The sequence below is a fragment of the Drosophila rhopaloa genome, unplaced genomic scaffold (genome assembly GCF_018152115.1).
Source record: "Drosophila rhopaloa isolate 14029-0021.01 unplaced genomic scaffold, ASM1815211v1 contig_3, whole genome shotgun sequence".
NCBI lineage: Eukaryota > Metazoa > Arthropoda > Insecta > Diptera > Drosophilidae > Drosophila > Drosophila rhopaloa.
Genome location: NW_025335123.1, coordinates 11419576 through 11446465, shown reverse-complemented (window position 1 = coordinate 11446465; position 26890 = coordinate 11419576). Strand labels below are relative to the sequence as shown.

The following is a 26890-nucleotide window of genomic DNA, read 5'->3' as shown; positions in this document are numbered from 1 at the left end:
AATACAGGGGCAAGGGTCGCCCTACTCCATGTAGCCACCATAGGAGTCGGAGGCGCCGAGGTTCTTTCGGGAGTAGAGTCCTTGGCGCGGCTTGAACTTGCCATCGCCCAGGGTGATCCTGGCGGGCAGTTTCTTGCCCCGAAAGGTGGCCGCCTCGAAAGAGGGCGGCGGCGATACCTTCTCCTGCTTTCCCTCCTCCTCCGGCACTGGGATGTGCCAGGCCTGCTTCGTGGTGCTGGTGGCGGTGGGCGGCGCTGTCGAGGATTCCCCCGACGACTCATCCAGTGGGCGAACCTGGGTGATTTCCAATGTGTTCTGCTTCTTCTTGTAGTACATCACCTCCATGCCGAGGGTCATCATGGCCAGGACGAGGCCGAAAAGAGTGGCTATGAACACCCCGCCCAGACTTTCCAGGGTGATGCCCTCCTGGTCCTCCGAGAGCGGGCAGTTGCGCAGATTCGATTGGTTCCAGTACTTACCCTTCAGCTCCTCGAAGAACCGATCCTTCTGCAGCTCCAAAATGGCATAGCTCAGCTCGTCGCCCAGGTGACTGCCCTGCTGGACGGCCACGGCATACGGCTGCTCCGCAAATACCTCGCCCACCTCCGTCAGGTTGCAGTTCCTCGTGATCTCGTACCTGATCTCCGCCGAGTCGTGGATGAAGGCGTAGTCGGCGTTCTCGTGGGCATCCACATTGGCGAACCCCTCCCGCGCATCCGCCACCGGCAGGGAGCTGTTGATGGCCAGCAGGATGTGGCCGTACTGCTCCTTGATCGGATAGTCCCAGATGCGGAACTTCTTGAAGTCCTTGCTGGCATTCAGGGCCAGCTCCTTCCACATCTGGTACAGTGTGTCCTCGGCGAATTTCATGTTCATAAAGTACTGGTGCGTGTCGGAGTTCTTCACCACGGTGTAGTTGATCCTGGACTGGCGAGCCAGTTGCTCCAGTGACTGGACCGGCGTCTGCATGCGTTCCACGGTGAGGAAGGCGGCCAAATTGGCCGTGAAGGTGGCCAGCATGAGGACCACGAACAGCCAGTAGGCGGCCACCAGCATCCGTCCGGAAATGGCCTTCGGTGCCTCGCCGCCGCCCTGCGGAGTGAACGAGGTGAGGGCGAACCAGAAGCTCTCCCGCAGAGTGAACTCCCGGCAGGCGTACGGATAGGCCTGTCGATTGTTGCGGGAACTGTACGGCGAGTACTTGTCCATGAACCAGATCATGATGGCCGTGCCCACCAGGGCGGCCACGATGCTCAGCCAGACCTCCAGACGGAGCACCGTCATGAACTTGAACAACGAGGTCTTGCGCACCGGCTTCCGGATCGCAATCGATATGCCCGTCTGCTCGTAGTACGGTGGCAGGAAGTCGATCACCTCCTCCCGCTCCGAGTACATCTTGAGGGCGGCAATGGCGAAGTCCGTCTCGCCCCGGACCAGATCCCCCACCACGCCATCCCACTCGCCCCGCTCGTTCACCTCGCCCATGTGACCCACCTCCGGGGCCACGATCTCGAACTCGAAGTTCAGCTTCTGCGACAGCCGGATGATGAAGTCGACGCAGTAGCCCTCCCAAATGGGCGCACCACTGCGGTCCCGTATCAGTTCGCCGGTGTGCTCGTTCCGGCGCAGATAGCTCCAGGGGACGCTCTCGGCGGTGCCGATCCGGAAGAACCGGCGGGCCGGACTGATGGTCTCGTTGAGCAGCCGCATCTCACCCATCACCGACGACCAGGCGGCCAGATCCGTTTTGGCCTCGTGTTCGGAGCTGTAGTATCCGACGGATATGTTCACAGCGAAACTCAGACCCGGCACAGGACTCTGGGATGAGTCCTGGAAGCGCAGCATCGGCGAGGCATACGTGAGAAAGTTGCTCCAGTGCACCATGTCCAGCCAGTTGTGGTCCTCTTCCATCTGCTCCCCCACCTCCGAGGAGGAGGACAGGGCAGTGGCGTTGCAGTCCTGGTAGATGGGACTCGGATACACAGGACTCACCTGCGCAGCGTTTATCAGGCTGCGCAGCACATTCAGCAGCATGGCGCGCTGCATCTGGAGGGGATTGGAGGAAGGTGGAAGGATTAGCCAGCAAGTGAATTTACATTTATTTATTTTTAAATTCAGCTAATCTCCTAAATTATAATCCCTAAGAACTAGATATTTTCAATACAGTATAGTAAAAGCCTGGGTTAAATTCCAACCACTACAAAATGAAATCGTAGTGAATAATAATTTCATCTTAATAAATATAATTTTTAAATTTGTATAAAAAAAATAGACCATTCCCTATTTTATTATATACAATTATAAGAAAATATAAAATGGTTAAATAAATGTATTGGGAATATGGGGTATTGCAACTTACCGTGAATCCACTTCCGCAATAAAGATCCGGCATGGGCATTGATCGGCAAATCGCACGAGGGCTCAATGTGAACCGGGTGCACAGCTCCGCTTGGCGCCTGTACTTGAATACCCGATCCCGAGTGTCCAGGAACACGAAGTGCCACTCCAAGGGACGCTGGAACAGTCCAGCCTTTTGCACCTGTTGATGTGGGAGGATAATGATTATATAATAAATAATATCGATAGGGAAACTATAATGATCCAAACTATTATGTGAGTCACTATTAAAAAGAGTTAACTGGGTTTTCTGCAAACGAAATAGGAGATCGGTTTTTAAACACCTTTATAAAGCATTATAAGTCCTATTGAAACCCTTTTTTTGTCCTTGGATAATTCTAATGTTATTATTACCCATTGCCACTTACTTACCTTGTCAAAAATTCCGTTCATGGCGGCTGCTCGCGCAAACAAAGCCACATAAGTGGGCGCCGGGCGCAGGGCGCGGATGCGCTCCAGGAAATTCTGACCAGGATCGGTCTGGCTGGCGTCCAGGATGAGCGTGCGGAAGGGATAGCCAATCAGCATCTGCTGCATCGCCTCGCCGGCGTCGCGGGCATTCATGAAAACCATGGCCACGTTGTTGGCCCTCTTCTGGCGCATGAAATCCCCGAACATGTCCAAAAATGGGCGCATGATCCGCTCCAGACGCACATAGCCTATCCCCAGGGACCGGACCAGGTTATATCCTTCCTCCCAGTGGCGGTATGTGAGATCGATGACGGCACTAGTGCCGACAGTAGACAGGATTTCGCAGACTACCAAAGAAAAATGGAACTAAATAGGAGAAATTTCTAACATCCTATATATATATATGTATATATCGATATATAGAAAAAAATGTGGTTCCACTAATATATTGTAGGAATTTTGAAATTTATGTGTGCTATATAATTTATATAATTTCGATTAAAAAACCATATTTAAGACAAAATAATTATTGTATTGTTAAAATGTCCATCCATGTTCCATAGCCGAACATTTTAAATTCTTTACATTTTTATTCCATCCACATTACTCACATCGCTCCATGTCCAAGCCATCTTCCGAACGCGTCAGGGTCAAGGATGTATCGGCCACTTTAACGTCCAGACGCAGTGCATCGAGTTCCTTGAGAACCACCACCATATCCGCATCGAACTCAGTCCGCTGGACAGGCTCAATCCAGAAGACTGTTAGGAGTAATCAGAAATTAAGCTGCCGATTGAGGCGAATTTCCAAGAACACCCACTTATCTTGAGGGTTTCCGAGTTGGCCAGGCCAACTGTGAGGAGAAGTACCAGTAGCAGCTCCATGGCCAACCGATTGCTCCGACTTCTCGCCGGGACTTAAGTCCTGACTATGTTGGACATCGGACAAGTGCCTCAATTGCTGTCCAATTATGCCAATTATTATTCGCGTGTGGTGCCCATCAATGGGCAATATGCATATTTCAGCAGCTGAAAATGACAGGTAGACACATCCAGAGTTCCATTCCCACAGAAAGACAAATTGACGGATTGGCTTGGTTATTTCCTTATATTCACGTTTTCCGATATAGTACAAAAAAATCAAATCATAAATTTTTGTTCGGGCTGGGTCTTACTAATACAAAAAAACGGATCTTAACTATTAAATCAACTTTCTATCAATATACAGCGCTATATATTTCTATATATTTATATATACGAATGTGGATAATTAAACATAAATTAGCGATTCTTCTGGGATATTCTTTTGAATGTTGTGTGAGCAGGTTGTGCTGCTCCGTCTCAACTTACGGCGAAAATAAATATTTGAATGATAACGATCCTTGGGGCACAAGATTACAGGTTGCTTGAGTAACGTACTGTGATTAAATTAATGATAAAAATTCTCTTTTTTCCTTTTCTACGCTTAACTAGATGCGCTTAAAAAGCTGAGAGAAGTACTCCCATGATTGCCAACGAGCGGTTTTAGGTGTACATGTTAATATTAAAATGGAGCTAAAATCAGGTGCCATGCAGGTGCGATAGTATCGACTCGATGTCCTCGATCTCCACGCTGTGGTTCTGGTTCTGTGAATCCTTCTGCTGTGCAGGATTCTCGGGGGTTTCCTCGTCTCCACCTCCACTGCTACTGGTCGCTGCTTTCGGAGTTGAATTTCTGTATCGATGGAAGAATGGTATTACTAAATTAAAAACTGGCTATAATATATATCTTATACAATAGAATGCATTAAATTTTAAATAGTTTCAATGGCGTTGTCCTAATGGTTTAATGGTTCATTAGGTTCAATATATATATATAAGAGCAATAAGAATACATTGACCAATTAAATTAAGTTAAGAACCATCAATATTACTAATTGTTGAGGAGCTTTGTATAATCTCTCTTCGTACTGCACTTTAAATATTGTTACCACTTACATGGCAGCCACCTCCAGATCGTCCTCATCTTGCGGATCGCTTTTGGACGGAGGCTTCTCCACCAGCGGCGTGGACGTGGCCGAGGGCTGATCTCCAGCAGCAGCGACTTCCGTTCCAGTTCCACTTGCACTTCCTCCCATTGCAATTGCTCCACTATTGCTGGTCAGGCGGCGTATCCGCTTCTTGGGTATATTGCGAATGACGCTAGCCAATTGTTGGTTGAGATTGAGCATCTGGAAATTGGTGGTGCGCATTGTGCGCACCTGGTCGTCCTCGGTCATCAGTTGCATCTGATAGCTCTTGAAATAGCTCGCCGGCTGGCGCATCATCGGATTGCTGGACTTGGGTCCGTTGTCCTCATAGGAGTGCGTTAAGGTGCAACGCTCTTGGCTGCTACTCAGGCAGATGTCCAGCTCGAAGTCGCTACTGGGCTCGGATCGAGGCCGTGGGATAGTCTTGGTCTTCCCCTTTTGTTGCTCTGGAGATCCCTGTGTGGATTCCGCTTCCGCCACCATTGGCAGTGCTGAAGCGCTGGTCGTGGAGGAGGGCACCCTGGCTTCGACGCGTTTCTTGACCGGCTTTTTGGTGCTCGCCTTATCGTTGGCCTTTGTTTGATCGTCGCCAATGGCTTTGAAGGGCTCCTCGGGAGCTGGCGCTAATTGATAAAGATAAATGGAAGTTTAAGCATTGGGTTATAAAATAATTTATGTCATCCTAGACGAGCGGAAGGCAATAGTTGCTAATGCTCTTATTTACTAGTTAGTTTCTAGTTTAGTTTCTAGCTAGCTTTATATAATTAAATAATAAATAAAATAAATTATCTGAGATAAGAGTAATTACTTTTATTGTCGATTAGCCTCGAGGATCGACGCATGCAGATCTTGGTCGTTTCTCCGGTCAGTGCCTTCTTGGGACGTCCTCGTTTCCCCGGTGCAGGCTGTGCCGCAATCTCCACCGCTGCACGGGTTACCTTGGGCTTGTCCGTGGTCGTTAAGGGCTCCTGCTTTTTGGCCGAAAGATTGAGGGCGATGAGCAGGGCGGGATCCAGTTTGCTGGGTGGTGGATCTATCGGCACATCTTTGGGTGCAGCGCCTGAAAGATCGGAACTCTTTGTGGCCTCCACTTTCACAGTTGGTTCGATTTCCTTTCTAGCCCCCTTGGTTTTGAGTGGTTCGACGTGCTCCCGCTTTTTCGGTGACTTCTGGATGCTGGGATTGGCCAGCTTGGCAGTTTCGCGCATGGCAGTAAATTTCTTGGTGGCAGTCTTTTTGCTTTGGATCTTGGCTGGCTGGGATTGCTCCTTGAACTTGGCCATCACACGTTGGCGCTTCTCGTCTAGCTTCTTGCGTTGGTTCTCCTGTTGGAGGATTACGGTGGGCGCCGGTGCAATTTGCGGCGAAGGAGGAGGAGGTGGTGGTGGTGGTGGCTGAGGATCAGCTGGCGGAAGTGGAGGCAGCGGAGGGGCAACACCGATTCGAGCGCCCATTGGAGCAGGGAGTGGTGGAAGGGTTCGCGATTCTCCACTAGTATTAGCCTCCTGGGCTTGCTCCTTGCTTGGTGTGAGCCAATTCCGTATAGGATAGCGCACCTCGCCATCCTGGCTAACCAATTGACCAGGCAGACTGTCAATGGCCAGCATGGGGTGCGCCGCATTATCCAGCAAGCCGGTGGCTGCCTTTAGCCACTCCTCGTCCTCCGTGCTGCTTATATTCGAAAGGTTGTCTATGTTGAGCAGCACTTGGTCTTCCTTGGGGCACTCCAATTCGACATTTTCGTCCTTTGCATCGCCCTGATTGCTCCTTTCGCTGTGTGAACTTTGCGAGGATGAGGAGCTCGATGACGTGGAATTGGAGGAACTTGAGCTCGAGCTGGATGAACTCGAAGTGCTGGTTGCCGAGGAGCTGGAACTGCTGGATCCTTCAATAATGGCCTCTGGCAAGCCAGGCAGCAGTTTATAGTGCGGAAGCTGCTGATGATCCGAGGGGAAAGAGCCAGCTGCAGCGGATTCAGCACTGTCCACCGCCTCGCTACCAAAGGATCGCACACGTCGGAGGACGGTGGGCTCCAAGGACAGGACAACGGGTTGCTTCACAACGGCTGGTGTTTTCTCCAAAAGCTTTTCTTTTTCATCCACATCGATCTCTTCTTTCTGCGCATGCTCTTCGCTCTGCTTATCCGGTCGCTTAGGTGTCTTCTTGTTGTCCTCAGGATGCTCCTCCTCCCGATAAAGACTTTGCTTTCTTTGTCTTGGCTGCCTCTTCTCTTTCGGAGACTCGTCTCCCTTTTGAGGAAGCTCTTTCTCCGTTATTATCTTCTTTCCCTTGTCCTTAAACCGCTCTTTTGGCTGTGTCTTCTCATGGATATCCTCCCACTGCTGTATTGCGCACTGCGCATTCGCATCCGTGTGCTCCGCTTCATCCGGACGATAATAGGAGCTGCCCGAAGAGTATTCAGTCTTGGCGGCGCTGCCCACGGGAGTACCAGGAATCTGGCCAAAGGGTGTCAAGCGGAATCCAGGGGTAATGGCGCTCAGCTGTGGCGTGTCCATAATACTTTTGGTATCCGAGCCGAAAAGAAAGCTGCTGCTGGGCAGCTTACCATAAGGCGTGTCCAGCGGCGGAATGGCCATCCCTGGAGTGGGTGGGATGGCAGCGACTCCAGCGCCACTGGCTTGCTTTGATGTAGTGGCCCCTCCTGCTGCATCACCGGCTCCTGCCCCAATGGGAGACGCCTTAAAGGGCGTGTCCAGAAGCATGGCCATGTTGGGGGGCGCCTGCTCTGCCACAAGTGCCTTCATCTGATCCTGATCTTTTGCCTTAGCCTTCTCCGGATCATTTACCTTTTGCTGGTCCGTTTCATTGACCTCTACTATAGTTTCCTCTACGATTTCCTCCACCAGAGTTTCCTCTATAATTTCCTCTTTAACTTCCAACACCTTCTTCTTTCTGAGAGCCTTAGGTTTCTGAGGCGTGATTATCTTGATGTTGATCTTCTCAGTGGAATCACCGACACTGCGCAGCGCCTTTTTGATCTGATTTTTTGACTCCACTTTCGCCTTAACCACCGGAGTTTTTCGAACTCTGGTGGCAATTGAAGTGGGCGTTGCCTTCTTCTTCAGACGCCTCGAACGACCAGTGAGCTTCACCTCCTCGCGCTTGGAGTTGATCTCACGCAGTCGACTCTCTAGGTCCGAGTTAGAGCCATGTAACTGGCGCTGCCAGGCGGCCATATCGTTCTCAGTAACCGGTTCCCTGGCGGAAGAGCATCCTCCGTCCGTCTTCCTTTCGATTTTCTGCTCTTCCTGGAGATTCTCCTTACTGGCCTCAGCGCTGTCATCGTGCGCGGAGGGGGAGGTGCTGCTGGCGGAGGTGTTCCCGGGCACATTTTTATCTTGATCCTGGTCCGTCTTGGATTCCGATTCCGCTTGGGAGATGATCCGCTTGCAGGCCTTGACTGCCGCTTGACGTTTCTGTTTTCTTTTTGGCGTGGCTACCAACGAAGCAGCCGGAGCTGCAGCTGGGGGATGGGCCTTGATCACTGTCTGGTTGCTGCACTCCTCCATGGCGAAAAGAGGTGGCACACCTCCAAGTCCCTCGGTTGAGCTCAGATCGCATGCTGGCTGGATGATCTCCACATGGTTGATAATCGGCTTCTCTTTAGCTTTGGCCAGCAAACCAGGTCGCCTAGTGGAGAGCGGCGTATTGGGATGCAGGACGCCACCAGCATGAACCTTAGGGGAGAAAGTTAAAGTTCGTACATGCGAGGTTCTCTTTCGGGGAGTGGATAAACTACGGAAGGCCTTTACATTGATTATTCCCGCCGCGGAGGGCGTGACTCTCTCCATAACTTGTCGGGAAGAATCCAGGGAGGCGGGTGGCACCTTCCGCTGCTCCTCCTCCAGTTGCTCCTCAAGTTTCTCCTTTGGCGCCGACACCTTGACCGCCTTCTCACCTTTTACGTTCTCTTTTATCAACTGAACAGGAGGCTCCGTGCTTGGAGCAGGTGGTTGTTTCTGGGCGCTGTTAATGATTATGGAATTGGGAGGCAGCTGATTGGCAGACAGAGTAATAGGCTCCGGCAGGCAGATCTCTATGTGCGAGTCATCCACGTTGGCGAAGGCATCCGGCCCGAGTTGCTGGGCCACCCACTCGTTGTTCACCAGGAATGGAAAGTGCGACAGCAGACCGCCGTTGGAAAGGTACATGGGAAACGTCAGCTGTCCGGTGGTGGCGTCCACACACACCTGTCCACCAGCCGCCGCCTCCGCCTCGGTGAGCATTGAGGACGGATCGGCAAAATTCAGATTCAAGCCGTCGCTGGTGAAGCTTACATTAGACGTGTCAATGCCGGCCACCATTTTTTGGACACTCTCGTTGGAGTTCAGTACTATCAGCTTTGATATGGAGAAGTTGGGATCCGCATTGGTTCCAGTGGTTGCTGCAACGGCGGTGCGAATAATGAGTGGCGTTTGCGGCGGCACGGGATCCACGGGTAGTTCCGCCGGGGGCACTTGACCAGCGACTGCCGGAATGACAGCGACAGTAGGTGCAGCCATAGCGTTAGACACCCCAGGAACTTCCTCATCTGGTGGAGGATCCCCAATCACCACCTCCTGGATGATGCGATCGAACGAGGGATCCTTCTCAGTGGCCTCCAGAATGTTCTTCACCAGGCCATCTAGCATGGCGTCACAGCTTACCGCCGGATTATTCACAGTCACCGTCTGCAACGCTACGTTGATGTTCTTTACTAGTGTCGCCTGGAAGTCTTGGTTCTTGATTATCGCACTAGCCAATTCCTGGAAAATACAAATTTGAAGTTAAATATATTGTATCTTCGTTTAAAAAATCTTGAAATTCTGTTTCTAAATCACTTAGTCAATCGTTACATCACAAGTTGATCAATTGATTTAACGGTAAGAATTAACAAGTAAACAGATAAGTATTTTCCTCGTTTCCACACTTACAGGCATACTTTGCGGCGTGAGTACGAGAGGATTTAGCTCATCATGACCCTGGCGCGGCGTGGAATTGTTGCGCGGCCCAGGGCCATTCACCGGCGTAAGCTCCTCCTCTTCTAAATCATCGGTGGCCGTGGTGCTCCCCTCGTCCTCCTCCTCAAGGTCGTCAGCCTGATCCTCCTGGCAGGCCCCAAAGCTGAGCTTGAGCTTCTCTCGGTTAATGCTGCAGTAAAGGTGCGGTGGCAGCAGACGCGGCCGCTTGCTGAACGAAGGCGTCAGGCTGTTTACGGGGGAATGAGTGCGTCTAGAAAGGGGGGTGAACAGTGAGTTTTGAGGAGTTTCCGAATGATAACAATGCATAATTACAAGCGCCTCTTGCGTTGCGACAGCGATATGCTTGGTTCGCCCTGGTTGCTGCTATCGTTGGTGCAGCTGCTCTTTTCGACGGTGCCTATCAGTTCGTTGACTCGCTCGGACAACTTCAACTGCTGGTACTGCAGACGCGCCTCCAGCGGCAGTTTCTGCACGGCACTGGCCACTGAATGGAAGGAGTTTCGGTCAAGAGGGCTGTACTGCAGAGACAGCGAAGCTATGCAAACTTACCCAAGCCTGTGATCTTGACGTGTTCGCAGATGATCTCCTCCAGGCCGCCGTTGAGGAAGTTGTGTGTCTGCAGGCCCTGTTTCAGGGCCAGGAACTCTTCCTGCAGGTGCGGCGATGTGCGACACAGAGTGTGGGCCGCCCTCTTCAGATTCTGGTTGACCAGGTAGCCTATAAAGTGCAAGCCTTTGCTCGTAAATCAGCCGGTAGGGAATCTCTAGGGAAACTTACCCAGGACCAAGCGCGCTACATCCGAATGCAGCACAATTGACTCCATGGCTGGACTTCCCGGCTTAGCTGAGCATCACCATCCACTCCACAAACCCCGCGTTTCCTCGTTTTTCAACTTTTCTTTTTCTCGGTATTATATTGGCGTTCTTGGTCGCGATTTTAATGGTTGATTTGCCCTCGATCTAGGTTTCGGCACTTAATACGTCAAAATACGTTTATGAGTTATATTAGCGAGAACACAAACACATTTTCTTGCTTATTTGACTTCTATTTTCGTTTTGTTGTTGCGGATTGTAGCACTGTACAACACACATAGCATAGCATTCTGTGTTTTTTTTGCCGCCCGCCAAAACAACGCAACAGGGTTGCCGCAGCGCCCGAATATCGATACATGCCCGTTGTTTTGTTATGGCTCACTTAAGATCGAGCGTTTTTTCAGAGCAAAATATAAACAACATATTTAATATATAGGTCTTTTTTACGTTTGAGTTTAGGAAAACTAAAGTTTTGTTGGATTTTGCTATGTTATTAATAATGAAGCAACTTTTGGAATTTTGTTTGTATGTGATGCAAAATAAAAAAAACATATTCAAGACGATGGTACGAAAATGTAAAGAAAGGTTAACGTTTTTTTTTATGTATTATCATTGAATAAAGTTAAGTTCACTACTCAATAGTTTTGTGCTTGGAATATATTTTTAATAGTACATAGTCTTGAAAACTATACTAATAGTAAATTCAAAACTACCTACTGTGCTCCAAAATTGTTCATCAGACGTAGCTAGCACAAATTAGAAAATTAGTTGAGTTATTAAACCTTGAAAAGCTTGTACCTATTACTTAAGATTTGTAAAATTGCAAATATTTCAGAATTGCGAAATAACGATATTTAGAACCTTCGAACTATCGATAAGACCGTTTTGAAAATATTTGACATCCCTGCAATTTACAGCTAGGCGGCGTTGCCAGCTGGCTTAAAAAGCAAAACCCAATTGCCATAGGTAAAGTTATTTTCAAGTTAATGGTTTACCGGCTATAAATGGCTGCCAAAACCACCGAGAAGGAGAAGGGCGAGGGCCCGGAACCTGCCACCCCGCTGGAAAAGCCCGATCCAGCCGAATCCAGTGCGGCAGTCGACGAAAATGCCAAGGAACCGGCGGCGGAGAACACAACGCCGGCTAAAAAGGATGGAGGACGCAAAAGGAAGCGGCATTTGTTCAACTCGATTCGCGGCCAAATGGAGTTTTATTTCGGAGACGCCAACTTGAGTAAGGATCGCTTTCTGCGGCGCTACGTGGAGCAGGATCCATGTAAGTTATTAAGGCTCTTTCCCAGCCAAAACAACACTTACAGCGGGATTCCTTTCAGACGTACCCCTGGAGATTTTCCTTACGTTCAACAAGATCAAGACGCTCACCCAGGATGTGCAACAGATAGCCAAGGCGCTGAGCAACTCCCAACTCCTGGAGCTGGATGAAACCAAGCTGAAGGTTAGGCGGAAGACCAAGCTTCCGGATCAGCGCGATGTCAACGACAAAACCTTGTACGTAGAGGCTCTTCCCGCAAGTGCTAGCCACGATTGGCTCAAAGAGGTGTTCAGCCGATACGGACCGGTGGCCTATGTCTCGTTGCCGCACTATCCAGGCACCAAAAAGATCAAGGAGTTCGCCTTTATCGAATTCGAAAAGACCGGCTCCGTGGAAAAGGCCGTGAAGGCTTTTGCCCAAATTCAGGGCGTTTTGTCCGTGGAAACAGATCCGGGCGAACTGGCCAGCGTGCGCTCTTTCCAGCAACAACAGCAGCTGCAACATAAACTCGAGCAGCCGCCAGCCGAAAATGAACCGGTTGAGCCTCCGCCGAAGCGAAATCTAAAGAGAGAGGCTGTGGACAAGGATTTCGAGGAAGGGCACGAGTTGAAACGGGCGAAGCTGGAGGAAGACCAGCCCAGCGAGACCTCCACAGCGGAGGGAACTTCCAGCGAAACGGAAGCGGAGGCTATAGCAGAAGCCTCCGGTCAGGAGGAAAACACGGAGCTACCTGAAGGCGAAGTGGCTGCCAAGAAGCGGCGTCGCAAACGCAAGAAGAAGGCGATCGTGGACAAGCCGAACATTGAACCCAGTGCCCTAGAGCTCAAGGTGCTGCCCAAGACCAGTTGGAGCAGTTTGCGCAACAAGTATTTGAATCTGCAGCGTCGCCTTGTCAGCGAGGCCAAGAGCAAGCTGTGGCGGGAGAACCACCCACAAAATCAGCAGCACCATCATCACCAACAGCACCAACAAAACCATCCCAAACCTTCACAGCCGCCCGAGGTTACCAAGGAGGAGGAAACCGGAGGCGAGGTCCTAAGCGATGGCGGCGAAGCTGCAGGGGATGCAGTTCCAGTGCCGGCCAAGCGACGCAAGGCGGTGCACAAGATGAACATGAATTTCTACGGCGCCGGCGGCGTGGAATCCACTAAATCCGAAGAGCCCTCGCAGGAGCGTACGCCCCTATTCAAGTACGAGCCCGGACTGATTGTGGAGTGCTCTCTCCTAGAACCGTGCACCAATGTCAAAGAATTTAAGGCTGACATGCGCCAATATCCTGATATTAAATATGTGGATATCAAGGAAGGGGATCAGGTGGCCCAACTACGCTTGGCCTCTCCTACTGCCGCCGAGGAGCTGGTGCGCCAGGTTAACTGTGCCGAGAGGCAGCTGAAGGTGCTATCTGGCCAGCAGGAGACGCTGTATTGGCGAAAAATCGAGCAGGATCGCGAAGCGAAGCTCTCGAAAAAGGTGCGCGTGCAGCAGAAGCGCGGTCGCGAGAAGGTTTCCAAACTGCTGGCCAAGCATATAAAGTTTGACGATGGCGATGACGAAGTACAGGCGGCTGCCATGGATTGAACCGATTTTCGGCTGGTGAGGGTCTAGCTATAAGGTCACAAGCTATATGAAAATAAACAAGCGGGAATAGTATGCTCGTTTTTAAACCAAATTAAGGTTTCAAAAATCCCATAACTTTTCTTACAGAAATTCAAATTCGAAGTCGGATATCTCTAACAACTTGTGGTTTAATTCTCTAAAAATCTTTGTTCAAAACCAGTTTTTTAATTTTTTTTCAATTTTTCGTCATTTTAAGAAATTTGAAATTTTCAAAAAATTGGCATTGGAGAAAAGTGTGTTTTTCGTCATTTCAATGACTGAATGTTTGAAAAGTTACCTAAAAACTGCCCTTCTAAGCCCATAATTTTTCTTACAGACATCCGATTGCAAAGTGGCATACTTCTAAATGATCGTGGTTTAATTCCATAAAAAACCGTGTTTCCAGTTTTGTTTTTATTTTTGGGTCGATTTTTCGTCATTTCTATAAAGGGTTACCCTTTCCAAATGCTCGAAAAATGGCTTTGCAGAAAAGTTACCTAAAACCTGTACTTCTAAGCCCATAACTTTTCTTACAGAAATCGGAATTCGAAGTGGTATATCTTTAACAACTTGTGGTTTAATGCTCTAAAAATCTGTGTTCAAAACTTAGTTTTTAATTTTTTATCGATTTTTTGTCATTTTTTATGAGTAACCCTTTTCCAAATTTCCGAAAAATGGCTTTGCAGAAAAGTGACCAAAAACCTGTACTTCTAAACCCATAACTTTTGGAACTGTAGTCCGATTTTAAAGTGGTATACCTCTAAATGCTTGTAAAAATATGCATTAAAAACATTGTTAGTAATATTTGGTCACTTTTTTTTAATAATTTCCATTATTCGAAAATTGCTAGGGTATATAAACTTTGGCTTGCCGAATTTTGCTTCCTTTCTTCTAAGTCTGGATATTGACGTTACACGAATAAGAAAGAGATGGCTGAAAATCATCTTAATTTTGGTTTCCCAAGGGTTAGTACGTCAAAAATATATAATTTATTTCACAAGGAAATAATATAACAAGCATATGTAATTATGTGATTTCGCCTTTTAAAAACGATTGTTCAATAATACAACTTTAATTTGTGGTTTAAATTTGAGATTTTATTTCATACATGCTAGTTATTTTATATTAATTTTATTGGTACGATCAAAATAAAATGAAAAGGCTGTGAAATATTGCGCTAGATACCTAGATACGTTAGATACAGAAAAATATAAGCATAGTTAATTGAATAAATTTTCTTGTTATGTATGTACACTTTTTTTTTTATAAACAAAAGCAGTTGTTTAGCTCTTTGGAACATTTACACCAATAGAACACTCCTGATTAAATATGCTTTCGTTATTATTTACACGGAATGGAAAGATTTAGCTTATGGTCTATACTTTTGGCCTACAGTCTTCCTCATCGTTCAGAGGTATTCCAACCCCCAATCCCTTAATGACTATTTAGATATAAAGCGAGCCATCCGCTGGCCCCAGATAATGCATCGAGATGAGCAGCACATCTATGATTGTCCAGACGCCGAGGCCTCCGAAGCTGAACAGCTTGCCAATCCCCTCCTGCCAGTGGCCCAAATAGAATCGATCGGCTCCGAAGCCGCCCAATGTAAGGCTGATCAGCAAGGCGGTGCTCCAGCGATAGCCCTGCGTCCAGTTGCAGCGCAGGTTTCGGGTAAATGACCGATTGCCGAGGCAGAGCACGTCCTGGTGCACGGTGCAGTTGGTCCGGAATAGCTTATCCGTCGCCGAGTTGCAACTGGAGCGCTGGCCGCAGCTCTGTTGCCACAATTCCGTTTGGTAGCAGTAGCGACAGCTCATCTGCCTCTGGAAACTGCGCTCGCCCTGGCACTGGACATTGCCTATGATCTCGCAGGTCACATTCACATCCCGGCCATAAAGACACCCATAGTTGTAGTTGCACCGGATGCAGGGGAAGTGCAGGCGATCGCAGGGCGTGTCCTTGTCGTACGGACACAGGACGTTGTTGTTGTTCCCATTGCTGCTGCTGCCGCTGTAGGCGGTGATGTTGTCCAGGGGACCACCTGCACCTCCTCCATTTGATCCTCCATTCTTCGCCACCGTGTTGGAGACCATTGGTGGCACATACACCTCGTTATCATTGGCATTCCCATTACCATTGCTTGCATTGCTGTTGTCCTTGTGATCGCCTTTCGAGTCCGACAAGTCCATTTGATTGCCCCCGCTGGCCGTCTCGCTGTTCCTAATCCCCGTTAGCACAAAGATCATGATCAGCACTATGGCCGATCGCATGTTGACCACGATGCACTGCCGTTGGATCCTCATTTTGGCCAGATAAAATGGATAAGAGGCCGGAAATGTTATTGTTTTTCTTTCCGACGAATCGTGGGCGTTAGTGTGACCGTCAGCCGTCGCCAAAAAAAACCAAGCGCGAATAGCTACATCCAAGCACTGGGGTAATAACTTTTGCTTAATGAATATTTAAATTGAATAAGTTAGACTCTTAAATTATAAATATTTGTAAGCTTTTTGTACCTTAGGTGAACACAAATGCAAAATGTATAATTTTTTTAAGCGGGCTCTATGGCAATGGGCTTAATCCAACGAAGATTTAGAGGGAGCAGTGCCTGGCCACACCGCGTTGTCCGCAAAGAAGAAAAAAAACCTAAAAGTCGGCAAATTTTTTTGCATCCGCCTGCAGTACATAAAGTTTATAAATAATATAAACTTTTCGTTTATTATTGTTGTGGTCGGCTCGAAAGTGCTATCGTGTGTGCAAAAAAAATAAAAAGGAGTGCAAATTTACAAGCGGCTGGAGCAATAAACGGAACTTTTGCACTTGGCCTCCTCCTTACACCCCCCTCGACAACGCTCCTCGCCCCGCCCCTCACTTCCTTCTTCGGACGCCGCTGGTCGTTGTTTTGCTGGACTGCTTTCTTATTTTTTTTTAAATTATTGTTTTTGTTATTGTTGTATTCTATAATTGATCGGTGACCGCGGAATATAGTAAAAAAAAAAAAATAGTAAAAATGTCGAAGAACAAGCTGAATCTGGTGCTGCCGCCGGTAAATACGGAGGCAACTGTTGCCGCCGCCACAGTGGCGCCGACACCGCCGTTCAAAACCCCCTCGGGCACAGAGTAAATATGATACATTTTATAAGCCCCTTATTAATTACTAGTTTTTTGGTCCCATCCCTCCGCCTACCCCATTTCATTTTTGTATTTGTCATTGGAGTAGGGTAAGCCCGTATTCCAGGGTGTTAGGTGGCTAGTTAATTTTGCCCAATTGATTGATTTCAGGGAATCTTGGAAGAGAGAGCGAGAGAGGGAAGTCTCTTTTGGTTTGTTGGTGTGGGTGCTGCTCCTTGGATGTGACGTACACACACCTACACACTGCAGACAATAACGGTCAAAAGAATAGGTACACAGCGAGAAAACTTCATTAGAATCAGAAAATAGATAAGGCCTAAATGAAACACTCTGTGAAAGTGTGGAAATTTATGTTTCTGTAAATTTACACATTATCTATCTTTCACATGCTCAAATTATTCAAAGCAGAGCTCCTACGTCTAATAGTTTTTATCAATCAATGGTCTTGTATTCAAAACCAACTGCGTCCTAAAATATAAAAGCAGGAAAAGGTTTTTTTGAGCTAAATAATTCGCGTTTCAATTTTTAAATTAACTTTATTGAAACAGAAAACCCTTTTAAAATATGTAGGTTTAACTTTTACTTATATTATTTGTGTTTTCTGGGTCAGTAAAATTCTGTGAATTCAGCAATAAAATTTAGACAATAAGTTTGTAATCTGTAATTTAAATGAAAAATATGTTTTTAGCCTATTATTTGAGATTTTTGAGTTTAGTTAGTTAGTTTTTCTTTTCATATCATCTTAAGCCTCACTTTTTGTTCCTCCCCAATGGCCTGCACATTTTACATTATCGTTTTGGTTCGCAAAAATTCATTAAGAGGTTAAATTAAAGCACACACAGTTTGCTGGGGAAGCCGAAGACGAGCATCGATGCGCTGACTGAGACGCTGGAGGGACTGGACATGGACGACACGGAGCGCAAGCGGATCAAGGTGTTCCTCAGCCAGAAGGAGAAGATCGGCGAGCTGTCGGACGAGGATCTGGAGAAGCTGGGCGAACTGGGCTCGGGGAACGGCGGCGTGGTGATGAAGGTCCGGCACACGCACACACACTTGATCATGGCCAGAAAACTAATCCACCTGGAGGTGAAGCCGGCGATCAAGAAACAGATCCTGCGCGAACTGAAGGTCCTGCACGAATGCAACTTCCCGCACATCGTTGGCTTCTACGGCGCCTTCTACAGTGACGGCGAGATCAGCATCTGCATGGAGTACATGGACGGCGGATCGCTGGACCTGATCCTGAAGCGGGCCGGTCGAATACCGGAGTCCATTCTCGGCAGGATCACGCTGGCGGTGCTCAAGGGTCTGAGCTACCTCCGCGACAAGCACGCCATTATCCACCGGGACGTGAAGCCCAGCAATATCCTCGTCAACAGCAGCGGGGAGATCAAGATCTGTGATTTTGGCGTCTCCGGCCAGCTGATCGATTCCATGGCCAACTCCTTCGTGGGCACCCGCAGCTATATGTCGGTGAGTCGCCAGTAAAGTGATAATATTTTATTAATGCGCTTCCCCAAAGTACCATATATATAAAATAGATCCACTAATGTTCACTAGAATTACCATACAAGATTGAGGGATAATCACGGTACGACTGAGATTTAGTTAGATATAAAATCAAAGAGATTTCTTTTTATATCATTCCGTATAAAGTAAAACAAATTATGCTAGTTCCTCATACATAAGTTGATAACCAGCTGAACTAGTAGCAGGGAATTTTGAATTGTGTAGGTTTAATTGCTAAACTAAATTTAAAACAGAAACAAAAGAGGATACGGTGGTGCTTTGTTAGTACAAAATTCAAAATTGTGGGTGAATAAACAGACTATCAGAGATTGAACTCCCTTGAGTACCAGAAACTTCTGAGGAGAGCCTAAGCTTGGCCAGAGCTTCTATAACTGCGTGGGAGACAGGATAAATAAATAAATGTAAAATATGGCCAGACATCTTGAAAACTATAAAACATTTGCATCACTCACTTGCTAATGGCTCCTTTGTTGCAGCCGGAGCGATTGCAAGGCACCCATTACTCGGTGCAGTCGGACATATGGTCGCTCGGCCTGTCGCTGGTGGAGATGGCCATAGGCATGTACCCCATCCCGCCGCCGAACACAGCCACTTTGGAGTCAATATTCGCGGACAACGCGGATGAGGGCGGCCAACCGACGGACGAGCCCAGGGCAATGGCCATCTTCGAGCTGCTGGACTACATTGTGAACGAGCCGCCGCCAAAGCTGGAGCACAAGATATTCTCCTCCGAGTTCAAGGACTTTGTGGACATCTGCCTGAAGAAGCAGCCCGACGAACGGGCCGATCTCAAGACCCTTCTGGTAAATATCGAAATCGTAAGCGGCACGTCGCAATTTCTGCATATGCTTTATATCTTTTGTAGAGTCACCCGTGGATTCGCAAGGCGGAAGTGGAGGAGGTGGACATATCCGGCTGGGTGTGCAAGACAATGGATTTGCCGCCGTCGACGCCAAAGCGGAATACGTCGCCCAACTAGATGCAGCTGCATTCCGGCCCCGATCCTCCTACCCTACCCTTCCATATCCCCATATACCATTTGCTCTTTGTTCGGCGCGAGGCAAAACAACTGAACTATTATTATTATTAAATCGAAAATAAAGAAATCGAAGTCATACCATGTACGGTGAGAGATCTTTGCGATGTGGTTGGGTGTTTTTTATTCAATATGAGCAATATATGGGGCTTTTAAATATGTTTGTGTTTCCTTACTTTACTTATCTTAAGCTTTTCACGTAAACACGTATTTTTAATGGTTTTTATTATAATAGTGTTACTTGTTACACCATAAATACAGCACATACAGCTATTGATACACTATTTTTCAACATTATTAAAAGAATTTATGTATTTACTATGTACATATGCACATAGGTCCTCAGGCACATTAAAGTGAAATAACATTTGCCAGAAATTAAATTAGACTAGTTCTTCGGTGGTTTTGTAGAAAATATACTTTTATTTTAAATGAGCATTAAAAAAAATAGAAAACAGATTAATTAATAATTCAAATGGACTAGCCGCTCTTAAGAGTTTCTTCACAACTTATGATAAGTATATTCAGGTTTAGTTCTTGAACAAAATAATTTTTAAGGTATATCAAAAGAGCTTCTGTGCAACTTCTGATTTGAGGGTCCATGTAGTTGAGCTTAAAATTTATTTTTCGAAATAAAAACTTTTTACTTAGTGTGTTGAAATTATGGATAACTTGAAAACTAAGCCTAAGACTTTCGAAATGAAATAAATGGCGATATATCTTTGACAGATTCTTAGTGATGTCGATAAACGATGATTTAACTAGTAAACATTAGTCTAATTAATCCTCAGTCAGGTCCACGGTGGTTAGGTCGGCACTTTGGTCTACCTGTTGCTTTTCTTTATCAATTTCAGTTCCAGGTGCAGGTTTCGATGCCTTCTCCTGCTCTTCATGGCACTCGATTATTTCCATATCACTATTGTTATCAGATTCGGATGCATCTAGGTATATACAACTGCCAGCGCTGTCCTTGGAATCGGAGTCCGAATCCGAGCTTCCTGCGGAAGATTTAGATTCCGAATTTGAGCTTACATCGATGGTGAGAACATTTTTCCCCTCGTCGCTGGAGGAAATATACAGGGCCTTAGACTTTTCCTGCTCTTCGTCGGACATCAGTTCCCGGACTATATCGCTTAGGGGAGAAGATGAACGTTCCTTTAGTTCTTTGGCTTCCTTTTGCCTACTGGCCATGAGGACTTGACTGTAGGCCATGGCTACCGCCATAGCCATTTGCTTGGAATGGTTAAGGAACATTTCAGAAGGTGGGGCGATGGGAATAGCCTCGCTGAGCAGTATTTCCCGATCCAAACTTCTGCTCCTGCTTTTCCGTCGTCTTCTCTGAGACTTTTTGTGCTTCTTGGCCTTCTTTTTGTGCTTTTTCCTGCGTTTCGAACGACTGCGACTGCGGCTGGAACTTTCGCTGCTGTTTCTTCTTCTGCTGCGTCGCTTTTTGTCCTTTTTGTGGCGACTTCTGCTGCGGCTCCGACTGGAACTTGTACTTCTGCTCCTCTCCACACTCCGATTTCTGTGCGCATCGCGGTTGTAGAAGTAGTTGGACTTCCTTTTTTCATGTACTTCATCCAGATCCTGCAACTTCTGCCGACAATTAGCCTGCGTGCGCTCGTTTTCCCTTTTGTTATGTCGAATCGCCGTATTTATTGTGCGGCCCAAAAATCGTTTGTTTGTTTTTCCAAGAGGATTAACTTTGCGTTCGCTTTGTTTGTGGGTGGGAAAACTAGTATCCTGACCTTCGATCTCGCGCATAAGCTCCGCAATAGCCTGGCTAATACGAAATAATTACTTAAATTAATTGTTTAATGACTTTTAATGTAAATATTTACTTTGTAAGTTCGGCATCCATTTCCATGTATGGTGTTTATTTGCAATGTAATTAGTGTGACCAAGTGGCGAACAAAAATACCACGCAAATGCGCTGGGTCAAAACAAATAAATTAAAACAGTGCGACCAAAGCTGGCCACAACAGCTGTGTAAGTTGTATATAAACACATAAACCAAACACAGACGGGAACTCAGCTTGATAAGCGATTTACAGTTACAGATCAGAGATCCAGCACGCAATTTCTGGCCAATTGAAAAGATTTAAAAAAAAGAGAGAGAGAGAGAGCGGAGGCGACTCCAACACACAGGCGCTCACACGCACACGATTTGCGGCAGCGTTCTTTGTTGCAAATTACGGTTGGCCCCCCTTCCACTAACCCAGAGATCCACGATCCACCAGCCAGTTGCTTCCAGCCCGTGCTCCGATGCAGACGTCTCGCTGAAGCAACAACAAATCACTGCACTGGAAAGGAGCGCACAGCACAACCATGTCGGCGGTGAACCAGAAGGAGAGTCCCAGCCGGGACTCCACGGCCTCCACATCCGGGCACATCTCAATGCTGGCTGACAACACATTGGAGTCGCTATCGCGGGATTATAGTTTGGGCAGCTTGAACTCGGCGGGAAGCCAGGACGAGTTCTTCCGGTGCCGCGACCATGCCGACAACATCCTCAAGCGGATGCAGCTTTACGTGGACAGCCAGCAGCTCTGCGACGTAGTCCTTATAGCTGGAATCGATGGCAAGCGGTGAGTCTCAGTGAAACTCCGATTTTCGATTGATATTTCCGAATCCCACTTTCTTTCTCAATTCCCATTTTAATTGTTGACTCCTGAAGCCCATTACTATTTTCAAATAATGTGGTTTCTAACGCTTAAATTGAACGTAAGATTTAAGTCTGCCATTCCTATACCTGTTGACCATTTCCAAATGCATTTTCCATTTCCTGTAATTGATGAAATCGATCGGGAAACTCCCATTCCTAAGCAGTGAGTAGGGATCATGGAACTCCTATTCCCGGTTGTCCATTCCCTTTTGCATTCCCACAGAGACAAAGGAATGAAATATAGCCTTTCAAATTGGAAAGTTCATTAGCGATTCTCACCCGCTTCCTCTTTACCCGATCCCCAACCCCCCACCTATCCATTTCCCCCTCCCCCAGCTGACCTTCACTTGGGTTCTTTGTCTGCTCTTTCCAATGCGCTGTCCCCAACGCAATTCCAACAGTAAGCACTCACACGCACACACTCGTTGAACAGTGGTGGCCAAGACAAAAGCACTACGCAGATGCAGGAAATCCAGATGCCGTCAAAATAATAGCAGTTCTTGACACCTGGTAAAATAAAAATACACTTTCGAACGTTTTAAAGAAAATTATTGAACTTAAGAAACCAGTAGTTAGATATCGCATTTAATTAACCATTAAGGGATAATTAAAATATCTATCTACCTAACAAATATCTATTTTTAAAAAATAAAAAAAAAGAAAATAAGTTTAAAACTGCATTTAGGGGCTGTGCAAATGAATTAAGATTTTTTGATAATGGATAATTTGACTAGCATAACCGTTGATAATAAGATGTGTTCCAAACTTATAGTGCTATCTATACGATTGCTGCTGTGAACCTTGTTGCAGCAGTGCAGATACAGAGAGCAGAAGAGATCCCGTGCTTAAAAGAGCGGCTGAGGGAGGAAAAGAGAGCTTTTTTTTATTTTTGTTTGTCGAGCAATGACAATGCAACGCAACAGAGAAGGAACTATTCTTCTCAAAACAAAAACAAAGACGAAGGCAGAGAGCCAACAACAACAACTGCAGCATAAAAAGATATAGATATTGCAATTTGCGATCCGAGTGCAGTTTGAGCTTTATTTGATTTCTTCACCCGCTTGCTGCACTTAACCGGTTTTGGATCGTGAAAACCTGTCGATCTGTGCCATGGTAAACAAAGGGAAAAGAACCCACCATCATACAGTTGCGGTCAGAACAATGGTGCCACAGTGCTCACTCGAAATAGTGTCCTAGTAAAAACGGAGAGCAGAAAAGCACGTTCAACGGCCATACAGTTAAATATAAATATCTTTAAATAGAATACTTTTGAAATTAAAAATATAGAAATATCTTCTTCAGTGTGTTGAAAACTTTAGACCTGTGTTGAATCCTTTTATAAGCGATACTTAAATAAACGCAATACATTAACGACACTCTGCAATTTTATATTTTTAGGGTGCCCGCTCACCGCCTGGTGCTATCGGCGTCGAGCGCCTATTTCTCTGCCATGTTCACGGGATCGCTGCGCGAGACCAAGGAGCAGGAGGTGACCCTCGGGGAGGTCCACGGCGACGCACTGCACCTGCTGGTCCAGTACTGCTACACCGGGTTCATCGAGATGCGCGAGGACACCGTGGAGACGCTGCTGGCCACCGCCTGTCTACTGCAGCTAACCGCCGTCGTCACCGCCTGCTGTAACTTCTTGGCCCGCCAGCTCCATCCATCCAACTGCCTGGGATTCGCCTTTTTTGCGGAGCAGCAGAGCTGCACCACGCTGCTGCGACTGGCGCAGGCCTACACCTGCCAGTACTTCATGCAGGTGTGCCAGAACCAGGAGTTCTTCCAGCTAAACGCCGACCAGTTGGGCAAGCTGCTGAGCAGCGATGATCTCAATGTGCCCTCCGAGCAGGATGTCTTCCACAGCCTGATGTCGTGGGTGCGCCACGATGCCACTGCCCGCGAGCAGCACATCCCTGAGCTGCTGGCCCTGGTGCGACTGCCACTCCTCCAGCCCGCCTTTATCATGGATCACGTGGAAAACGTGTGCAACGCCAACGAGTGCCAACAGCTGGTGATGGAGGCCTTCAAGTGGCACCTAATGCCCGAGCGCCGATCCCGGATAGCCACCGAACGGACCACGCCGCGGAAATCCACGGTAGGCCGTCTCCTGGCCGTCGGCGGAATGGATGCCCACAAGGGGGCCATCAGCATCGAGAGCTATTGCCCGCGATTGGACAAGTGGACACCGTGGAAGCACATGACCGGTCGACGTCTGCAGTTCGGCGCCGCCGTCATGGAGGATAAGCTAATCTTGGTGGGCGGACGCGACGGGCTGAAGACCCTGAACACCGTGGAGAGTTTGGACCTGAATACGATGGCCTGGGCGCCGCTCAACGCCATGGCCACACCCCGGCACGGACTGGGTGTAGCGGTGCTGGAGGGTCCACTCTATGCGGTGGGTGGTCACGACGGCTGGAGCTACCTGAACACCGTGGAGAGGTGAGTGGTTGGGATCCCCTTGTGTACCAGAAACAGGCAGAGCCGGAGGCTTCATCTACTGGCTTACTATGCTAACCATTTTCCAGATGGGACCCCATTGCCCGCACTTGGAGCTATGTGGCGCCCATGTCCTCGATGCGCTCCACCGCCGGTGTGGCTGTTTTAGGCAGTCGTCTGTACGCGGTGGGCGGGCGCGACGGTTCCGTCTGCCATCGCTCCATCGAGTGCTACGATCCACATACCAACAAATGGAGTCTCCTGGCGCCAATGAATCGACGACGCGGCGGTGTGGGCGTAAGTATACTGGTATCATAGTTCGCATCCGTTTTAATTCTCTTACTTGCCAGGTGACGGTGGCAAATGGTTTCCTGTACGCCTTGGGTGGCCACGACTGCCCTGCCAGCAATCCAATGGTCTGTCGGACGGAGACAGTGGAGCGCTACGACCCAGCCACCGATACCTGGACCCTGGTGAGTAGTGGAGGACTGGAATCCCCTCACCGTGATGAGTGCTAATTCTAATTCCTTTCCATCCGGGATAACGCAGATCTGCTCGCTGGCCCTGGGCCGGGATGCCATTGGCTGTGCCCTGCTGGGCGATCGCCTGATCGTCGTTGGCGGCTACGATGGCAATCATGCCCTGAAGAGCGTCGAGGAGTACGACCCGGTGCGCAATGGATGGAACGAGCTGGCGCCAATGGCTTTTGCGAGGGCCGGCGCCTGTGTGGTGGCCATTCCCAATGTCATACCGCCGGCGGCCCAACAGCCGCCGCCCAGTGCTACAGTTTAGTCTAAACCCACTCCACTTTCGGTTGCAGTGTAGGCCCGTTGAATGCATCGCTAGATACGGAAATCTATTCCGGATATTCTGATAGCTTTTTAGGAACGATCTGCATTTATTGCATAGCCAAATTGTTACTTAAACAATGAAAAACTTGAAGTAATTACTTTGATCCTTAACCTAATAGAATTTTGTAGAATTTTAAACTTTACTAGAAAGTAATTCACTTATTTTGGTAGAGTCCATTGCATTCCAAAATTTTATTCGGCATGCCGAAGCATATATATACATTTTGTTTTCAATACAGCTTTCGAATTTTAAATTAACGTTTATTGTATAGGACGCATGAATAAGCCACATTCCATATTTGCAAACTAAAACAAATTAAATTAAATATAAATTTAAGATAAATATTATCATTTTTTTGTTTATCCCTTATATTACACAAGTAGTAGATAAACATTTATTTATTTTTAAAAATATAATCATTTTCATTTCCATATATTTAATTAGGAAAAGAAATACCAAAAATCTTAAGCCTTGTTAAGACTTCAGATACATTTTAGCCTGAAAGCGATGCACTTAGCGAAAATACACTGCACCTTATTCTATAGTAGTTGTTGTTACTGTTGCTGTAAGCTGCTCGTGGTTGTTGCTCGTGTTCCTTAACCCGGCCAGCTTGAAAACGCAGCTCACCTTCGCCTCGCCCTTGTCTGTGTTCTGACATAATTCCCCTTGGTATGGCATATGTGCACCCAGAATTCACCCACTCTCCCAAACACCTTGAACTCAGTATTCCTGTAAATTCACCTACTTTTGGCTGCTATCTAAACATATGTAAATCCTAAAAAAAAAAGAAAAATAATAACAAAGAGAAATCTCATAGGTTTTAAGAAACGCATGCTGCGAGGCTTCCAAGCTAAACTCGATCCCTAGCTGTAATTAACCAACGTATTTTATACGATCCCTAGATCCTTAGATTGTAACCATTATTCTCCATCCCACTCACTCCATGGTGTCGTACGCTTCACACACTGCATTCCATTTCGCTCGCACCGGTGACGGGCCCACATTCCATCGATATCGTATATGTATATCAATCGTATATATCCTAGATAAGACTGCGTCAAGCCAAAATTCCAAAACAAACAAAATACTGCTCATTTTTGCATGTGAAGTGTGCGAGACCATTCAAACAAAAAAAAAAACGAAAACAATCAAAAAAGACAGCTGCAAATGCTTAGTTTTAGTTAGTAAATACGTATACCATGGAATGATTAAATTTCGACTTCTGCATCGTCATTTTGTACCGATATTAGCCAGTAAATAATAGATGTGTGTGTGCGTACAGCGAGCATTTATTTCTAATTGTTTATTATGTTTTTATTTCTTTCTTTTCCCTTTCCCTTCGATTGCATTTAAAAAATAAAGAAAAAGAAGAAGTGGAAGCCAGTGAGATTGGATCCAATCTGCTATAATAGGCGTCCCAGATCTGTCGAGTTTGTCGACTACTATAACATGTAAATGCAAGACAGACAAGACAACAAACTAAACAAACTATAAACTATAAACATTTAAGCCAAGCTACGAAAAACACAAGAAAACATACATAAAAAATACAAAAAAAAAAGAATCCAAATATTATGTATTATTTTATATTTACACATATATATATTTTTACACAAAACATACACTGCATAAATGTATACACTGGATATGTATTTTTTGTAATAAAAGCCTAAATAAAACGGTTATTTCTCTGCAGTTATTTGGAAATAAACAAGAAAGGAAGCAAAGTTCGGCAATCCGAGGCTTATTAATATAAATATA

At 46.9% G+C, this 26890-nt stretch overlaps 7 protein-coding genes across 10 annotated transcripts; 3 read left to right on the top strand and 4 right to left on the bottom strand.

Annotated features, from left to right (window-relative positions):
* Nucleotides 1-21: 21 nt before the first annotated feature.
* LOC108049557 (glutamate receptor ionotropic, kainate 2) lies at nt 22-3692 on the bottom strand. Its single transcript, XM_017130771.2, has 5 exons — nt 3629-3692; nt 3420-3569; nt 2770-3155; nt 2360-2539; nt 22-2046 (listed from the first exon to the last, which is right to left on the bottom strand). The coding sequence occupies exons 1-5, from the start codon at nt 3690-3692 to the stop codon at nt 22-24; spliced, it is 2805 nt and encodes a 934-aa protein (XP_016986260.1).
* A 212-nt stretch (nt 3693-3904) lies between these two features.
* LOC108049551 (PHD finger protein rhinoceros) lies at nt 3905-10905 on the bottom strand. 2 transcript variants are annotated; one of them, XM_017130763.2, is made up of 8 exons: nt 10576-10905; nt 10348-10515; nt 10111-10282; nt 9751-10048; nt 8590-9582; nt 5625-8514; nt 4785-5439; nt 3905-4521 (listed from the first exon to the last, which is right to left on the bottom strand). In XM_017130763.2, the coding sequence occupies exons 1-8, from the start codon at nt 10619-10621 to the stop codon at nt 4368-4370; spliced, it is 5376 nt and encodes a 1791-aa protein (XP_016986252.1). In that variant the 5' UTR covers nt 10622-10905; the 3' UTR covers nt 3905-4367. The 2 variants fall into 2 exon arrangements, with proteins under 2 accessions (XP_016986252.1, XP_016986251.1); XM_017130762.2 differs by having other exon boundaries at nt 5625-9582.
* A 634-nt stretch (nt 10906-11539) lies between these two features.
* LOC108049562 (la-related protein 7) lies at nt 11540-13526 on the top strand. The gene is made up of 2 exons (XM_017130780.2): nt 11540-11885; nt 11944-13526. The coding sequence occupies exons 1-2, from the start codon at nt 11615-11617 to the stop codon at nt 13458-13460; spliced, it is 1788 nt and encodes a 595-aa protein (XP_016986269.2). The 5' UTR covers nt 11540-11614; the 3' UTR covers nt 13461-13526.
* Nucleotides 13527-14557: 1031 nt separating this feature from the next.
* On the bottom strand, nt 14558-15889 carry LOC108049556 (TM2 domain-containing protein almondex). The gene has a single exon (XM_017130770.2). It carries the CDS (start codon nt 15779-15781, stop codon nt 14924-14926), a length of 858 nt encoding a protein of 285 aa, XP_016986259.1. The 5' UTR covers nt 15782-15889; the 3' UTR covers nt 14558-14923.
* A 177-nt stretch (nt 15890-16066) lies between these two features.
* LOC108049555 (dual specificity mitogen-activated protein kinase kinase dSOR1) lies at nt 16067-19261 on the top strand. 2 transcript variants are annotated; one of them, XM_017130769.2, is made up of 4 exons: nt 16067-16595; nt 17450-18080; nt 18614-18940; nt 19003-19261. In XM_017130769.2, the coding sequence occupies exons 1-4, from the start codon at nt 16486-16488 to the stop codon at nt 19114-19116; spliced, it is 1182 nt and encodes a 393-aa protein (XP_016986258.1). In that variant the 5' UTR covers nt 16067-16485; the 3' UTR covers nt 19117-19261. The 2 variants fall into 2 exon arrangements, with proteins under 2 accessions (XP_016986258.1, XP_016986257.1); XM_017130768.2 differs by having other exon boundaries at nt 16068-16595; nt 17441-18080.
* A 412-nt stretch (nt 19262-19673) lies between these two features.
* Nucleotides 19674-21104, bottom strand: LOC108049554 (arginine/serine-rich coiled-coil protein 2). The gene is made up of 2 exons (XM_017130766.1): nt 21015-21104; nt 19674-20956 (listed from the first exon to the last, which is right to left on the bottom strand). Exons 1-2 carry the CDS (start codon nt 21038-21040, stop codon nt 19954-19956), a joined length of 1029 nt encoding a protein of 342 aa, XP_016986255.1. The 5' UTR covers nt 21041-21104; the 3' UTR covers nt 19674-19953.
* LOC108049553 (kelch-like protein 5) lies at nt 21081-26814 on the top strand. 2 transcript variants are annotated; one of them, XM_017130764.2, is made up of 7 exons: nt 21081-21162; nt 21228-21761; nt 23237-24280; nt 24367-24574; nt 24628-24750; nt 24827-25063; nt 26492-26814. In XM_017130764.2, the coding sequence occupies exons 2-7, from the start codon at nt 21502-21504 to the stop codon at nt 26582-26584; spliced, it is 1965 nt and encodes a 654-aa protein (XP_016986253.1). In that variant the 5' UTR covers nt 21081-21162; nt 21228-21501; the 3' UTR covers nt 26585-26814. The 2 variants fall into 2 exon arrangements, with proteins under 2 accessions (XP_016986253.1, XP_016986254.1); XM_017130765.2 differs by lacking the exon at nt 21081-21162 and having other exon boundaries at nt 21179-21761; nt 24827-26814.
* Nucleotides 26815-26890: the final 76 nt, after the last annotated feature.